This window comes from Falco cherrug, chromosome 3, assembly GCF_023634085.1.
Source record: "Falco cherrug isolate bFalChe1 chromosome 3, bFalChe1.pri, whole genome shotgun sequence".
Lineage (NCBI taxonomy): Eukaryota > Metazoa > Chordata > Aves > Falconiformes > Falconidae > Falco > Falco cherrug.
The window spans coordinates 83,416,364-83,435,695 of NC_073699.1; the positions used below are offsets into that span (position 1 = coordinate 83,416,364).

The following is a 19,332-nucleotide window of genomic DNA, read 5'->3' on the forward strand; positions in this document are numbered from 1 at the left end:
CTGCATAAGCCAGGAAAAAACAAGTCAAGCCAAAAGTAAGTGACAGGTGAGAGAAAGATTATGTCTGCATTTTCCAAACGACCTGAGTGCGTAATGATAGACGACAAGGACATGCCTTATTTCATATAGATCACATCTGTAAATCCTCTCCTTTCTCACACAACAGAGCTAGAATTGCTGGTGAACTCTTTAGCCAAGATGAAAGCATGGATGGCAAGCCTTTTGGTGCAATGGATATTTAATTATTACAAGGAAAGTCATACAACTACAAAAGATATGACTTAGAAAAACCCATGAGGAATAATTTTGTCTCCTTTTAAGTAAGTCGTTCCAGTGGAAGATGAGACTTCACATACCTCTGGGCAGAGGAATAAATTATCATTTGAGCAGGATTTGAGTCATTTAACTACTGTTCTACTCAGTACAATGGGAACAGCACCAACTTTTTTTTTCTAAGAAAAGAAAGCTCTTTAAAAACTAGTCAATTAGACCGCACTGCTCAAACAGGGAAAGGAATGCCTAGCCTGAAACCATTCATGGGGTCTATGATTTAAGACAGCAGTCTCACCCTGCAAGAGCAGAAGCATGTTTGGGCCCTGCAGCTGGGATAGCACTGGTGCCTCGGAAATTGTCCTGACAGAAGCACAGGTACCCACCTTGTGGGACATCCACACAGGCACCAGCTAAGCAGGTGCTCTGGAAGTCTCATCTCTGTATTTTGTAGTTTACACCTCACTAATACTATAATTAGGCTCCAGCCTTGAAATGCCTGAAGTGGAGTAGAGGTTCAATGTAAATATAGGACACCCATATTACTGAGTTTTCTGTGTTTGTTTGCTATCATGGGTACACAGACCCTAAGAAAACACAGGATACCAGCCTGATCTCCCTTTCTGAAACAAAAATATCTGCTCAGGGAAACATGTTCAATGTCTTGTACAACCAGAACAGCATAATCATATCATAGTCAGGAAAACAGAGAAGCACAGGAATATGTCATTAGAGTTTTTCCTTCTTCAGATGTACATACATGCACACATATACCTCTCCCAATATAATCCTTCACTTCATTAAAAGAAGAAGAAGAAAAAAAAAAAAGGGCTACAGGACCACCACACATTCTGTTTCAACTGACTAAACCAAAGAAAGATAAAACTTTGTCTTATGTTGGCCCCTAAATCAACAAAAAGTTTGAGGCAGAGACTTGCCTATATACAACTTTTCCTTAAAGCTCTGCAGGACTTCCAATGGGGCTTCCAGTGCTCTCTCACTTCTGTTTTAGTACAAAATGCCTATAATACGCAACATAAGACAGCATGAGCAAAAAGGGCTGATGAGGAGCTGTAATGAGGAGAGTACTCCCCTTCCCCGGTCTACTCCAGTTTTCCAGGGCACAGCTTTTCTTTCAGTCTTTTCCTGAATTCAGTAGCCTTTCCCTGTTCTCCTGCATGGCACCAATCCCCACCTAGACCTTGGTCCCTCGGAAAAGTCCTTCCACTGTTTCTGAGCCACAGATTTACACCTGCATCCTGCAGTCACCTCCCTTCTGTGACTGTATGCGTGTCCCTCTGACAGCCAGAAATGTCTCCCCCTGCAAATGGTCACTGCCTTTCACAGGAGGTACAATCTCTGTGTCTGCCACGCAAATAACGTCTCCATGACCCTGAGTGTAGCAGCCAAGAAAGGCAGCTGGCAGCCCTCCTACCTCCTCTAATAGCCCAGCTTTTCACATGAATGTATATCAAACAAGCTGAAGGCAAAACAAGCTGAAAAACAACCAAATGCATCTGTCACAGTTCTCAAAAAGCTCATCACACTGGTTCAGAGTCTATCTGATGCAAAACATAACAACTGTACTGAACTAGTGGAACCACACATATCAAAGGGAACATATCACTAATTAGAGGAAATTAATAATCTCTAATAGCATATGATTTGCAACCCAGAAGTACTTTTAGATAACATATAGAAAAAAATGTATGCTGAATTTTAAATTACTTAACTACTATAATACAGTCTAAACCCAAGTGATAATTTGTAAGTTATTTTCCTTGCTTGATTGAACAACTGTTAGCTGCATAACACTTTCACCTAGTAGAATATTTACACTTATTATGGTTTCCTGATCCAGCACTACCTTTAATAGCCACTTTTCCAACTAGTCTTAACTCTGAGTTCATCCAATCCAGTTTTCTTTCTGAACCCACAGAGATATTTATTCAGTTATAATACAGCTTAAAAAAAACCCCAACTTAAATTTGTTCACACTTCAAGCTTTAAAATTTATTAAACCAGCAGCTACATTAAACATTATCAGATACCTGTTTTCTACATGAACCAGTTCTTACTATTTCATTTCACAATGCAGAATCTTTATGACACTTAAATAACAATATAAATCCTTGAGTCTCATCTAGTCACACCAAGTTATTACTAGCATTCAGAGACATTTCTGATAAACAGTGTATATGGAAAGCCATTACTGGGAGCGGTAATTAATTTGGATTCATACCTACAGTCATTTTTCTTTCCCATTTGTCTGCACCCCCCTGCACACATTTTTCTCCAATCAAATCAAACTAGTTGATTCTTCATACCTGTATGTTTTGTAGAAGAGACATCTCTTCAGGGGGACCTTAATCACATGTTCCTGAAGGCCCACAAAAAGGACACTCTGGCTGTGCAGGATCTGAAGGCTCCTGATGGGCTCTCGCTGACTTTTCGGCAAAAGTTCAATTTCCTCCAGCAGGCAGCTGCTTGAAGTCTGGTTCTTTGGGGCGAGTACTTTCTTAATAGTGCCATAGTCTGCAAAGGCAAGAGAAAAATGAGTTACTAAAAACCATACTAGCAATGCTACCTACTTGGTGTCATTCAGTGAACAAATCTTTGTCCCATGATGGATGTTTTCAATGAAGCCTCAGAATGTGGGAGTACTTTGACTGGAGTTTCCTAAATTGTTTTGAATACAGTGAAAAGGACTTAGAAAGAACTTGAAAACAGCCATTGAAGTTTTCTATGTGATGTAATACAGTAAAAAATTATTTTGTTAGTCCAGAACAGACTTCACAGCAGTAGTCATTAGAAAACCAGCTTTCAAATCTGGCTATTATAAATGCACATTCACAGCAAGGGTTACTGATTTCAGTTTACCAGATTGTATTACACTTTACTATGTTTAAAGCAGTTTAGAAAGCAATAAAATCGAGCATTGCCCCAATCTGTTTTAAAATTCTCTGTGTTAAAAAACTGTGGGGTTTAGCTTGGTATTGCAATCATTTAATAAAGCACATATGCAGGAATATCTGCAGGTCGTAGTTGAGTCTAGGTGAATATAACAATAAAATGAGTCTGCGACCCTTCTTCTTACTTATGTAGATTTTGACCTGTGAAAAATCATGTTTTAGCATTTGCTCTTCACTTCCATTCTTATTGTGCTTTCTAAGCAAAGACAGTTAAGCATCACAAACCAGTGTCGGATGACAGGTGAGATTTCTGATTCACTCATGCAAAGTTTTTAAATAATTTAAAAATATCAAAGAACATTGTTCCAAACACAAAGGACCACGTTCTCACACTGATAAATATTTTAGATAGTTGTCTGACCAAAACTGCATTATGCAATATTCTATGTGCCAGACATAGTAAATGTTAAAGATCCAGCACTGCAAACACACATAGCAAGATCAGCTCTTCACTTCTGTGAAGTGTTGAAAAACTGCAAAGTCTTTTGTGAGTCAGTAATTATTATAAGACAAATGTTTGGGATGCTATGTTCTGCAGCCCAATAAGTAGATTTTTGCTGTCACCAGCACAAGGCCAGCGGTTTGGTGGGCAGCTGGCAGTGCAGGCTCCCAGGACGTGTCTAGCCCTGCCTTGGCAAGGGCTGGTTTTAGCCGTGGCAGCGATCGCCTGGTGGCCACGTGCCTGTGGCCTCCCTGCGTTGGCTTTGCTTTGGCAATGGCTGGGGCAGGGGCTGGCACCCCTGACTGGTCACTGTGGGGCAAACAGCCCCCCTGGGGTAGCTGGGCTTGGGGGGGGGGGGGGGGGGGCAGCCTGCAGCTCCCAACCTTTGCCTGGGAAGTGGTGAGGAACAGCAAGCAAGCAACCTTGTGAAAATACAAAAAAGTAGCCTTAAGACGGCTCCAAAACCGAATAGGAGGTGAAGAACCTAAGATGCTAATTACTGTTAAAGTCTTCTAGCCCTTCCTGAAGGAAGACTGAATAGTCAGTCTTCAGACCTGGAGAAGTACTGGAAGGGGAAGCATAACACCAAATAATAGAGGGAGTTAATAGGAAGTTTATGAATAAGATTTTAAGCATATTATTAACAAAAAAATATTAGATAATACGGACTTAATTTTATCAGACAGTCAAAACTAATTACATGAACCATAAATGCTTAGCTCAGTATATAAAGTGCATTCCCCTTTGTCCATAACAAGATTTTGAGTGTAACAAATCATGTCTGTGTGTTATAGTCTTCTGAATGGCCTCTCAATTCTTGACATAACCACTTCATATAACTGTTCACATTTCCCTCCTTTCTTGGTATAAACAAGCTTGTCAGGATTTACTGTATGTAAGGATATTTGCTAGAAAAAACCTTTCACTAAAAGACAGTTTTAATTTTCATTAAAATTTAATTAAAAACAATTCTAATTTGACTACTGCTTTTTTCCCAAAGAATCTAAAGCAGAGTCAGATTAAAAAATTAATTAAACCTTTGCCATGAGTCAGTTATGTCTCAAAATTAAGCCACAACCAGCTCAACTAAAGAATGTAACAGGCAGTGTTTCCACTGGTGATTGCTGGATGCAAAATCTCAATTATAATTACAGCAAGTTTCAAGGTCAAAATATGGTCTGAGAAGTTCCCCCAAAAAAGAAGTGACTGTGTTAGTTAGTCACTGAGTAAAAAACCAAATGATTTTTTTGGGGCAAAGAAGTTGAAAAAATGTACTAAGAGGAAGAAAAGAAGCAGTGAGATAATTTTACAAATGTAAATGAATTCTTGTAACTTCATAGATCAGTTAGTACAACTCTATATCACTTGCATAGCTGGCAGCCAACAGATTCAGTAAGATTCATGATTTATTGTGTTTGGTTTGCCATCTCTTTCCTGCATGAGACAAAAATCAGGTATGCATTCAGCACATGCGTCTTGTAAAGACATATTTCTTCCTGCCACTGTGCTGGCTCTGGCATCCACAGACTAAGTCACTTGCTGTCACCTCCCTCAAGAGAAGAAAGAAGAAAAAAACATGACTGGAGTCCTCCTTCCCCTATGCCTACATACACATTCAATTTAGAAGTGCAGCTTTGGACAAGAAAATATGATCAAACCCAAATATTTCATGTTTCTTTTCTCCTCATTGAATTTGCTTATTGTAGAGGTCAGAATTACAGGGTTTTTTATGTTCAGGCCTATGGCCTGGAGAATATGACCCTAGAAAAAAAAACCTAGAGAAAACCCTAGAAAGAAAAAAAAAAACATTCTCACTTTGAGAACGGCAGCATTAATGCCTTCCCCAGGACAGCTGCCATTGCTCTTATTCTTCTTTCTTATCTTGGCACACGTTGTCCATTCCTCCCATTTCCTTTTGCTTGCCTTCAGCATCTAACAAACCATTCCTTTCCTATTTGCTAAGAGGATCAGCACTCATACAGAAATGTCAAAAGTCATAAATGACTGTGCTTTAAGTGAAGAAGCAGCGCCAGATATCCCACAGATTATCAGGAAGAAACTACTCTTCACAGCAGCAATGTGGTTCATATGCAAGTCCAGTAAAAGGGAATAATATGTTATCTGAGATCTACCTCCACCTGAGTAAACTCTCCTGCTTCTGACCTTCTATAACCTAGCTTCTCTGCTTTAAATTCCTCCTGCCTATGATTTTGATTTTGCATGGATCACCTGGAACACTAAGCCAGGGTGAGGATCTGTTCTGTTTTCAGTCTACGGGTTAGAGACAGACACAGACTGAATTGGCAGCTGTATTCATCAGACTACGGTACATAACAAGGATAGGTAGCTATCAACCTCCTCAAACCATACTAGTATGTAATACCTGCTATACCAGGCTTCCTTACGTTGGAAAATCATAGCCATTATGTTAGTGCTTTCAAAACCAAGGTGCTTTGCTCCAGCATTTCCAATTCTATGACAATGTGTGCAAAATTACATATCCAGCCTCCAGCAAAGATTGCAGATCTCCTAAAGAACTTGTAACAGTCCCGTTCTCAAAAGTGTTGTCTGTTCAGCCATTTTCACACAACAGTTGTAACGCAAAATAAAGAGAGTAGTAGGGAAAGAAATGAGTCTTGAATATGGCTCTGGGGCATGTAGGTTTTCATACCTGTCAAAATCTTTCCAGTGAATATTTACTTTATAATCAAACTAACTGTCCACTTCTGCCAAGAAATAGCTAAGAAGAACAGTAAACACAGACACTCCTAATGGATGTAACTTTATTGCCATGGACACAGGGAAGTTCCAGTTTCATCACAAATGTCAAGGCTGAGTCCAACAGCTATTTAAGAACTTGAATGAATGGCATATTTGCATCCTGAGCGTAAGCAACACATGCTGGAATAGATCCAGGCACCTGACAGCCTTGGTTTAAGAAGTATATGCAGGCGTAGTAAAAGATAATAACACTAGCCAGAATGAGTAAATAATGTTCTTTGTTAATTCCTACCACAATATTTTTAAAGAGACTTTAAAAAAGTTAAAAAACCAGCAACTGAACCATAGAAATCTAATCACTGTGAATAAAGATGAAGAGGGAAAAAAAATCTAGTTTAAATATTACTGTGTAATGCATAGGAGACTAAGAAGAACTGAATGGAAAACCTGAGACGGAGTTCTAGAGAACAAGCTTGGAGGCAACAGAGTCTGCAATGAACAAAATGATAATGGGGCAAAATCAAAATATGATCTCTAAAACTGAAAAGCAAAGTTTAAGATGTAAGTGTATAAAGCATAGCTGGCAATAGAGAACACTGTAGCATGGCTGAAATCATTATAAAATCTATGGTGACACCTGCAAAGGAAAACAGCAAATGAACACAACAAAGAAACAGCAGATGCAAAAAAACCAATAAACCTGTAACTTCTTGTTTCTTAACAGAAATAAGAACACTCGAAGAAATTTTGCAATTTCTCCACAAAATATTGTTTAGAAAAGTAAGATGTCTTAAGTAAATGAAAGAATATGGTCAATATGGAGGAAAGGGGCAGTTAACACAAGACACAGAAAATGGAAGCTAAAGCTATATTCAGTACTTCAAGTGACATTTGTAATTGAACTTGAATAAGGTACCTCCTATGGAAGAAATACACTACTTTACATGTATCATAATATGTGAAAACAGACTCACTGACACCCTTAACAATCTGTCCACATCATCATCATCATCATAGTCAGGTGGCTTTTTCGTTTTAAAGTTTAAATTAATAGATGGATATTTGGGAGAATACATTTTAAATTCTAGCTGAAATGGATACAAATTACAAATGTTTTTAAGGAGCGTAATTTGAAATAGACTTTGAAAAATTATATTCAGTATGTTGGTTTTGTCCATTATATGCTTTTTTTGCATATTATTTGTTGTATAAAAACTATTTTTCCAGTCGGAAAATAAAAGCATTCAGACAGTACTAAGGCTATTCAAATTAAATTAAAAAAAATCGGTTAATTTTAAATTTCCTGTAAATATTATCCATATGTGTATATAAACAGTGTTGACATTCATTATATAACATTTGTACTAATAAGCATAGAAAGAGAAAATTCTGGCACCAAGGTTGCCCTCAAGGCGGAGGGCTTTCAGAAGAGCAAAATGAAAAGCCAGATGTAAAATGGATGTACAGAATGTGTAATAGTACAAAATCAACGGAAAGGCAAGGTGATTGATAAACTTCCTGTCACTGCGAAAAAATCTATCATCAGTATTTGCTCTCCTCCACTGCAGGAACTGAAAGCAAGCCCTACCGCACAGGAAAACGTGCATTTGGTTAACGGCAGAAAATTATTCCAATGACAGAAAGTATTAGGTTGCGTAAGGGCTTAAGTGCGCTGTACAGAGAAAAAAGACACAGGAATGGCTAATGCAGCAGCTGGTTGAGCCTACAAAGGGAAACCCCAGGACTTACGATTTAGCAATCCGTGTAATTTAAGAAAAAATGCATATGGTGCACAGAATATGAGAGGATTTAAAGCCTGCTCTTTTTTGCCCTTCCTAAAAATAACTTTAAAATTAGTTAAATCATCAGTAGAATATGGATAATTAAAGCCTTTGCTATAATCTGTTTTCCCATATGGGAGTGGGGTACAATTTGGTTTAAAGCAAGGGCATATTTAGTAGATAAGATAATATAACCATTCTCTGTGACTTAATTTATCTTTTACCTCCAGGTTTCTGAGGTATGTATTTACACTTGATTTACAGGAATAGTTTTTTAATCACACCACAGCCTAAAGGACAAGTGAAAGACTGAGCTTTAACCCTTCTGCTTTAAAAACTAAAGATATTTTGTGGATAAATACAGTACTTCTACAGTGTACAGAAAACAAAAATAATATAGTTTGTTTTTTAAAATTCCCACCTTAATTTATAGAGTTTTATTTTAAGTATCTTTACATTTTTAAATGTATATTCATTACTTCATTGGAGAAAAAGTGAACATCAAAATGAATACAGATTTCTGATGCTTTATCAAGACGTAAATTTAAATTTTTTTGAATTTTTATTTTTAGAGCTGTTTTACAAGTTCATAGTCTGTCTCTCCATTTGAAATCAAACCTCTGTTTGAACAATCTGGTCAGTGTGCTATTTAACTTGCTTTTTTTTTTCTCTACCTTTAACATATTTCATGGTGTAATGAAATATATATGATGTGATTTTTCTACAAGTTTCAGTCAAAACGGAGGTTAAAAAACTGAACATGTTCTGTTTTTCAGCATTGATTGAGAATAAAAACTCAGATAAGCTTATGAATAATTTCAACAATAAACTACTGTGACTGCCTTACTATTACAGCTCATTATCATCATGTTTATAATACGACAATAGGGGATATTAACAGAAATACAAATATGGGGCACATTTATTAGATCAGAAAGGCAATTATGTAACTGTATAACAAAGGCTTTAACAAATACTGTATCTGGAAATAAAAAAAAATAAAAATGTTGCATTTCCCCAAGAAATGTTGTAAATTGTTCTGCTCTGTTAATATGGAGACTTATTTTTAAACCCTAAATAGGCTAAACGAAATGTTGGTTATCCTCCTTGACATCATTTACTCCCAGGGAATAGGAAAGCATAAGCTCTGCCTTATTCAGGTACTTTAGCTTTCCTTACTCCATCATAGGACACTGCTGGAGAAAAAAGTATGCAAGCAACCTGAAAAACTCACAAATCATTGCTCATGAACATTTAATTAAATTTCAGTAAACTAACTGAAGCAACAGTAATCCATGTAACAAACTTGCTCGTATAGAAGCTAGTATTAATATCACTGAAAGTCTGGAACGAAAATAAATACTAATTGGTTTCTGTCACCTGCAGAAAATAAACGTAAACCACCAAGAAGTAAGCCCTAACTTAAGTTCTTAGATTAGCTTAGATTTTTTATGGTTGCAAAACTGCAAAACAACTAAAAATCTGTATAAGCTACCAAGTGAGCTGTATTTTTAGCCTAAATCATTATAGCACCAGCAATGTATCAAAAGAAATCGGACTTTATAAGTAGAAAAAGAAATATTAGAGCTAAAAAAAAAGCTACATTTTGGGCTTGAAGAATCCTGCACCTTGTTCATGTGAGACCTTAGCCCAAAGTAGTGAATATGTTTGGTCTTGGAGGTTTTGGCCCCATGTGAAGTAAATATAAAACCAGGTCCTTTCTAGTTCTAGGTCTGCTCCAGAAAGAAAGAACAGGGTGAGTGTGTTTTTTATGATCCCAGATTTTAAACCAACTCATCTCCCTCCATGCCCAATTTCAAAGGGATTTGGATTTCAGAGACTATTTATTTCTGTCATTGCTAGAGAGTAACAATAATCTAAGAATCCTTAGCCATATAACAGCACAGAATTTTACAGCGTAAAACCTTTTATGAAAGTCCAGGCACAAACACATTTATTGTTGGCCTGCTGGTATGTTTAGTAGAAAGAGAGAAGTTAACAAAAATTAGCAGGCAAGCAAAGGCTCCTAAATTTCAGGAAAACCATCTTCCACAACGAATCAATCAAATTTCCTGCTTCCTGTCAAACTATACACAGTTCATAGCAAGACATTCAGATGTCTGGTGTCTTGACAGAAAGAAAAAAGTATTAAAAAGGTACATATGTAATTTTAATATATTTTAGTAAAAGCTACCTTTAAATTATATACAAACAGTTATTCAACACAGCGTTTGGTGTATTAATGATTTCAAAGCACAGAATAGTTGGCTAACTATCACACTTACAAAATAGGAAAGGTTTGGCTCTTTCTCTGAAGAGAGCTTTGGAAGCAGAAAAAGAAAAATGTAGCAAAAACCTACATTAAAATATTCTTCTCTGTGTAAGACCCCTAGTATTTTTGCAATCTGGTTTGATTTTGGTTTTCAGTTCTTGGATGTCAAAACAGTAGTTTTGGAGGATAAGTCTATAAAAAGCAAGCACGCATAGTATTTTAGATTTACCTTCCCTATCTTTGGCTCTGACTCTATTCCCTCTTTCCTATTATATTTCAAATAAATATTGATGTGCTTCCTTACAGTATTGGAAATTAATTTGAATGAAAGCTGAAATGAGATGCATTGCTGTTAATGCCTGTCAACAGAGGTATGATGGCCCGCTACAGGTCCCCAGATTTTTATGCAGGAGAGACAATTTAACTCATTTGGCAGCTATTAAGAATCTGAAAGGTGCAATTTTAGCCACAACCTACTTGCATGCCTTCTGGAATGATTAGCAAGTTCCTTAATGCCCTAGTGGCTAATCCAAAAGACATTCAGTTGTACCTCTGCAACTAGAGGAGTTTGTCATGGCTGTATGTCAAAACTTAATATACATTTATTTTATGAAGGGAATATTTATGGGCTATACTTTGTACACAAGAATTAGAACTATTGACGCAAAGATTCTTTTGAATAAAAGCGCTGATCTAGACACTAGTTACTCCAAAATAAGGAGATTTATTCAAAGCCATGTGTCTGGTAGGACAGAAAGAACATGCACATTATTGAAAAACTGAGCCCAACAATTACTGAAGAACAAACTCACTCCCATCCTCACCCACAGCCTGCCCACACCCCATCCCCTCCCCCCAAAAAATTTAATTTCCATTTCAAATACAATAATTCTGGAATGTATCCATCAATGGAAATCAGGACAACCACCACCTTAATCCTCTCTTTATTGTTTTCAAGAGAAAAATTTTTATATATCTTGTATTCTTTAGAACACTTTTAACCCTTGTAGACTTAATTCCTGTCTGTTAAAATATCTCAAAAGCATCAAGAACTTACTCAACTTGTAGTTAAATCAGCAAAAACTTATTCCAGTAACTACCATATAAAGCGTTAAACACCTGCTTTAATACAGAAAATATCTACTGATCCTTAAAGTACAACACATAAATTGGTACAATGAAAGTTTCCATTAGCAGGGTTTCCTATGACTCAAAAAGGTATTATACTTTAGAAAATATTGCCATTTGTGTCCCAGCCCTCAGTGGCCATTTCATGCCTTGAATTGGAATTTAAATGTAGCTACAGTCAGACTCATTCAAAAACATGTCAAATAGAGAATTCAACTTGTAAAAGGAAATTCGATTAATTTGAGACTAAAATGCAAAGCAACAGGCAGCTAAACAAAAACAGCATGCCTTTTTTCGAAAGTCTATATCTACAAACTTCATGCTGCTAATTCTTAAAACTAAAATCTCTTTTTTTCTGCTTTCCCCTTGATCTTTTCTAGAAGTTTAAGCAAAACCCCATACTAAATAACAAAACACATGCTGAATTATGTATTTCAGCCTCCACATCAATTACGTCTGTTTCCTTCACAAAGGAAATCAAACTAAATCATTTTTTCTCATCTTGTTAGACTGAATCTCATATACACTAGTGGCAAATTTTTACCCTCCCTAGATCTAAATCACATGTTCCTTCCTGACTAACAAAAGAAAAAAAGTAATTTCATCAATCTCAAAATGTATGTATTTTTCATGAAACATGCTCATTGGGACACCTTCATTTATTACTTCTGTTCTCAGTCTTAGGAGAGATTTTCAGCTTGCCAAAGGTGTAACTGAGAGAAATAAGATACAAGTTCATAAAATTTCTTCTGCTTTTGAGGAGATGAATCTATCCATAACAGTTCATGCACACAACTTAGTTACTCAACTAACTTAAAAGTAAGTATCTTTAAGTCAGATGGATCTATAGAATACCTATAAGAAAAGCTATAGCAGCTACAGTTCCTTAACAGGCTACAGCTGATAAAAAACCCACTTAATAACATTTCAACATGTGGTTCATAACTTTTATTAACATAAAGCATTAGCTATTTAAAGACTTTACGAAGTGGTATATTTTAACAGTCTTTTATTTGCAATCTCATTTAACCAGTTTTCAATGATAAAAGTTGTAATAAAGAAATCTCTCTTATGAATCAGTTTTGAGACTTGTGAGATCTGGGTTCAATTGCCAGCTTTCTCTCTCTTCAGACTTCATGGGTGAAGCCGGTGTTCAGAACAGTAATACCATCTAAAGTAAGAAAAATAATTAAAACGCAAAACTTCACTTTTCGAAAACATTTTATGTAACTGTAACAATATCTTAGTATAGATACTTTGACAGGTACCTTTCCCTGCTGAAGATTTAAAACTTCTTTTGTTATGCTGTTTTCTTGCACATTGACTTGATTTGCTGACAAATTCTAAACCAGTTTATATATTATTCTCCAATGTATAGGATACAGCTGAACTAAAGACAGAGAAGTCTCAGCAGCAGCCAAGAAAAACAACAAATGTGATTTTTCTGATGTGATCTTATGCCTTGCAAGCAATAGGTGCCTTCCATGTCCTTACGAAATTTCAGGGAACTTACTGCTTAATTAAAAAGGCACTGGAAAAATATTTTATTAGTCTTTGCAGCAGGGAGCAAGGCATCATCTCTCCAGATGAATTCTCTACCTATTTGGCTTTTGAGTTGCTGTGCTCCTACATGTGCAGGCCAGATGAACTGTGTGCTTTGCATGCAGATTAAAATACTGTCAGTGAGTGGATCTGGGAGGGCTCCTCCCCGCTCACAGGCAGCTCCTTCTATCCTGGATCAAGCACTCAACAAGAAAGTGGAAGAGATGGCTTTGAACTCTGGAGTCTGAGAGGAATTAAACCTCAGCTTCACATACCCCATATGAGTGTCCCTACCATATCAGCATGCAGAGATAATCCCGTGAAAGTGCATCAGATTCACTCAAGGCACAGCTACTTGACCATGTCCCCGTACCATGGACCACCATTTATATCCCCTTCAGATAGTTATATTAAAATGTGAGAAACAATACTTTAGATACTAATGTTGGTTTTAAAAATGCTGCTTAAGCAGAGAGGATATGGTTGAAACTACAGCATAAAATCTTTAGAGGCTTTAATGAGCTGGGGAACAGAAACTTGTTTCTCAGGACTTGGTGAACAGGTGACTACAAGAATTTCAAGTTGAGATATAATACCTCACACTCTTTTTCTTCCTTATGGAGGTATCAGGAAATCTCAGGTAGGCAATGCAGACAGACACAATTCATAACAACATCACGCACAAAGTCCTTGATCTTGTCAAGCAACAATCTCATTTTGAATTTGTATTTAATTTACTAAAGTAGTAGAGTAGATAATAAACATAGATATTAATCACAAGATGAAATGGTTCTTATGATTTAAGGCTTCATATCTGACACAGAGTAGCAGTGAAGAATGCCACACTGTACACAAAAGATAAAATTACTGTTGAATACAGGCCCTGGATCCCTGCCAGTCTCCCAAAGTGGAGATGTATTAACTCTGATTGGATCTGACTGGAAAGGGAGTGCTTACTGCTCCTATTATTTTTTATTGCCTTCCTTCGTGCCACCACAATAATAAATACATTGTACTATCTAACGCATGCTATGAATATGACAGCATTTTCCCACTGAATAAATTTTCCAGTGCCTAGATTAAAGAAGCACTTACATGTCCAAGTGGAGAAAACTACTCCTCGGATACTAATCCACAATAAACATTGCCTGATTTCTTAACTGAGTCATATGTAGCTATTTTCATTGGAAATGTCAAAAAGGCAACTGGTTACTGTACAGATCCAGAAGCATCACAAACCTGGCTGACTAGAATGTTTCAGGGACTACCCCCTATTCCAATTCATTTGCAGTTTGCTTAGTACATGCCCCTATGCCTCAGTCCCTAGATGAGCCAAATCCTGTACATAGATTCAGTACAAATCCAGTATGATATGCATGGAAATTCAGCAGCAATTTCAGCATAAAGCACAGCTTTTGTTCAGAAATACAGAAGGAAAGACATGACGCTGATTTCTTTCTAATCTGAAGTAAATTAGGAAGTAAATGGACAAGAGAAAGAAGCAAAGTTGGGGTCAGAGACATGAACCTGAAAGCCTCTCACCGAAAGATGTTCATCTCACTGCTCTAGGACATTAAAGAAGTAATAGCCATAGTATATAATATATGTAAACCCATTATATTCTTTATATAATAGACTAGGAGTCAGAATATCTGGCAATAACCGGGAAATCTCACACAGCTTGTTGGTTAAAAAACAGTTGTATATCCTAGGCAAGTTATGTAACCACTATGTTGGTTGTGGTCCTGTCTGTTCCTCCTGAACTACTTAAAAAGTAAAAAAAAAAGACTACTTTAAAAGTAAAAGGCCTTGAAGAATATTCTAAAGATGCTCACAATGCTCAGCATCGTGCCAGGTTACCTAATCCTTTCTGAAAAGTTCTGAGACAGCCAAGTCCCTTCAAAGGGAAAGCTTCCTCCTGACATCTCTCAAGAAGAGTCCTGAACACTGTGTATTCATGTAAGAGTTACACACTTGATTCAAAGGTCAAACTTCGCCCCGGGATAAGGCTATTTCCAATACCTATTCTCAAAATTAGGATCAGGCCTGCATGCTACCAGGGGCAAAACAAGATATTTGACTATAGGCTTAGATAACTTAGCTTTAAAGACAGCAGGACAACACTGAGTACCATGTAAAATAGCTCCTTCACTTTCAGCTTCATTCTGTGCATTAGAATTATCAAAAAAAATTAATGTAGGGGTTATCGAGTCTAATTTCCCTGCCAGGAAGAAGAAGTGATAGTCCCCCCAAAAAAATGGAAAGGAAGAAGGAAAGGCCATTTGGCTATTCTAAGTTAGTCAAACAGGATTTGAAAGCTCACTGTCACTGTGACAAAGAGGAGCTGCTCTCTTTTAATGGAAGGTTGAGACTTTATATTCAGCTTTTTACAATCTTTCCCTCCCTGACCCGCACATTACTCTTGCTCCCATGCAAGTAGAGCCAGCTGTTCTTCAGCCAGTAGCTGCTTCTTGCAGCAATTCTGACTTCCAGTGGCAGCACAGAAGTGCACATACCGTATGTTCTTTGGACATTTATTTATAGTCTTTATCTGATAGGGCTGGGCAATTGTAAAGACATAATGATAATTTGTGAACAGAAAAAAAGGGCTTCTCCTACTCACATTTGTCCCATGAGAGAAGAGAATACAAATGCTGTCTACTTGCAGCAGGCAATTCATGAGCATGCTATCTAAAAACTATATAAGCAAATATCAGCAACAAACTAATCAAAATCATGACCTATTTATGCATTGATTATAATAACAAAAAATGATTACAAATAAGTGGTGAGTAATTTGTGAACCAAATAAAGGGCTACGATTCTCACATATAAATTGCTGTCAATGAATAATTTAACCAGCTCTAGTTAGAGCCATCTATTTATTAAGAAACCTCTTTAGCAGTCTCCAGCTGAAGCTGGCAAAATTATTTATCCCTACACACAGTGATAAAGCCAAGGGAAATCAGTACTACTGGACATTTTAAATGCTGGGTTTGATTCTCTAGAGCCCTATAGTATCATTTATAACTATGTACCCTGGCCTTCAGACATGACCATTCTCATTCGGTAACATTTTAAAGCCACTTTGCCCAGTACAGATGACAAAATACACAAGGCAGTGGCAAATCAACATTTATGTGTTTAAATTACACAGTAAAACAGCTATGGTTTACACTATACTCTTTAAAGATATTCTACATGGAAAATAACATAAGTATTCTAGCAGGAATATATAGCAAGCATTCTTAGTAACATTATTATAAATCCCAGAATTAACATTAGACTATTAAAGGCAAAACCATGCAATCTTTTAAATCCTTTTTTAAACTTCGCAGCAAAATGTTTCCTGGAAAGATTAATAATCTAAACAAAGCATTCATTCAGCTAGGGTTTTCCTTTAGCAAAGGAAGTCGCTGCAAAAGGAGCAAAGAATGAAGTTATTAATTTTACAGTTTACTGCCTGAGTTTTTTAAACAGATGTTCAAGATCATCATGTTGCTCCTAGGACTGGTGTCTTCCAATATGCACCAGTTTTATACAGCAGAGTAATTGATGACTGTCCTTGCTTCAAGCCTCTTAAAATGGTATTGCATAAGGCCAGAAGGTTAAAAAGTTACAGGGAAGTAGTTTTAAACCCTTGCAGGGGTGCCTTACAACTGCGTAAAAGCACCGCGTACCTTTGTCAAGGAAAGACATAAGAAACAAAGCAACATGGTTTCTGTTACAACAGAAAAGAAAAAGTTTTAAAAGGTGACAACTGTCTGCCACAGTGTATATGCCCCATTATCCATCTGCACTTTCACCTGTTTCTCTGGTTTTGAACTAGAAAGTATTAAGACATACAAACAGACTACCTACCACTTTCACACTTGAATTGTGACTCAAATTACAACTACTTTGACCATTATTATTATTATTATTATTGTGTTTATACTGCAGTTTCTAGACTAAAAAGGTTTCTCTCAAACTGAGAGGAAATGTCTATAGCTCCTTTCTACAAAAATTGTCTATAGATTACTTCCAAGAACCTCAAAACACATAAGAAAAAAGTCAGACATAGCACCATATTGGAAAAAAATAATCCGTCAGTTTAAACTTTATTGCTCTCTTCATCATGTATGAAATGCATATAAGCATATATTTTTGCTTGTAATTTTAAGGTTGGTAACTTCACACATACTACATATATTATGAAGCCATGCACATTAAACTGTGAAAGTTGCACACTTTGATCAGAAGCTGTAGTTTGCCAGGAAAATGTCAATATTTCATCTAAGATCTCTTAGCAAAAACAGACACAGCTTTTTTTTCTTGTTAAGACCTGGGGTTGTTCCATAGCGAAAAGTATGGTGTACTGATTACAAAAAACAAAAGTAAAAAGATAGAACTGTAACAAATATCACAGAGGATATGCACTACTTCGCATCAATTTACTCCTGCTTAATAAGGCAAACAGAAGAAATATAAACTGGTTTGATAGCATTTTCAAACTGAGTTTCATGCATACTTTCAAATCTCTTAACGAGGTTGGGACTAGTTTCTGGAAAATCTGTAGTATCACGGCTTCAAGAGAAAAATGTTACATTCGTAGAGATTTACTACCTGTTATAACCCTTCTAAACGGAAATGTATGAAAAATCCATCTGCATTTTCAAAAATATCTTTTGAAATTTCTTTGTGAAACCTCTCCACTTCAAAATAATTATTGTATGTTTTTCATCAGATTTATTTTTACCATTATTGTCTGCATTGCTACTTGTAATTTTGAGGTCTTAAGAGGGAGAAAAAAACACTTGGAACCTTCTTGGAAAGGGAAGTTCAAAATCTGTTGTAACATCCTCCAGTCACCTTTAAGCTTCAGATAAAAACTGGCTTTACAGAATAGAAATTCAGGTTCAGTTCAGTGAACAACCCACTCTTTAGAGACATGCAATGTCACCAAAAAGAAATCTTTCTTCAGGTTTCATACTCTCCCTAAGTCAGCCATACCCCAGCTTTATCAATGCTAAAATATAAATCCCAATAATCAAGATCCACCACTGGGCATATACTGTTTCTACTGAGGGTACAGAGGGGACATACTCAGTCCAGCGGGACTGGAGAATAGAGCAAATATGGGAGATTCTCCACCAAGTTATTTTTAAAATATGGCCTTAAAGTTTCTTTTCAGACAGTGCAAATATTACCTTCTCAGAACTCCCAAGAAACAGCAACCAGAAATTGTTTTCAGAATACCCTCAAACTAGACATCATAGCTAATAATTTCATATTCATTCTAATAAATCAATACATTTTGCAACATTCCTCTAAATAAGGACTATGTGCACTTGTTGCAGCATCCTGTTTTCTGAAAAATGCTTTGAAAACCTTTTGATATTGACAAATTTTTTAACCATGGGACACCTAGGCATTTAAATTGAAAGGGAGAAAAAAATGAGAGGGAAGAAAAAGGGAGAAAAGGGAGGGGAAAAAACTTGTGACATATATAGAACCATTTTGCTTGGATTTTTTTCCAGTGAAGAGGTAGTCTTTTAAACTCGAAAAGTTGTCAGAATATTGGGTTGTTATCTAGCTTGCTCTACTTCAACTTATTATTAGAGATGACTTTTGGCTCAGAACTTCTGTGAATGCTTTCCTTGACTTTCCTTTCTGAATCACTCAAAATTGTTTCAGGGATTTCTGCCTGCCTAAAGCCAGTAGCACTGTTCTAGCTCTAAGCAACACAGAATGTGTAGGAACTGATACATCCCTTCATTATGTGTTAGAAGTCAGTGCAGTGAAAGATTAAGATGTGTTTCCAAAGTACTAAAGTATATTTTTGATATGAGCAGTAGCTGTTAAATCTAGGCACATCAGAGTCTCCTGGAAGAATGATGACTTGGCAAAGGTTTAGGAAACCAAGAGTGTTGACACAGCAGATTATTGCATTTGTTTGCTTACTCCCAGTCTCTCTTAAAGCAATATTGTATCTATTTAAGGTTTAATGAAATTAGATTACACTTTTATACTGCCAGGGTTATCCTCCTCTTCAATGTTTGTATTCTAGTAACAGTGTGGATAGGTAAGTGAATGAAAGGAGGGCGAGAGAGAATTTTCTCTTAACTACTGCCCATCTACTTCAAAGAATGGGATTTTTGCTTTGACTAACAGCAGAGGATTCACTGGTATTTAATCCAACCTATGTGCCTACCTTTCCACTGA

The 19,332-nt window shown here is 36.6% G+C and overlaps 1 protein-coding gene across 5 annotated transcripts in view; it reads right to left on the bottom strand.

Moving 5' to 3' along the window:
* Positions 1-19,332, bottom strand: part of SEMA5A (semaphorin 5A) — a 350,426-nt gene that overhangs the window by 106,631 nt on the left and 224,463 nt on the right. For all 5 annotated transcript variants that reach the window (XM_027798610.2, XM_055705236.1, XM_055705237.1 and 2 more), the window contains exon 12: positions 2,598-2,805. In XM_027798610.2, coding sequence (XP_027654411.1) covers positions 2,598-2,805 — 208 coding nt within the window. The remainder of the gene's footprint in view (positions 1-2,597; positions 2,806-19,332) is intronic.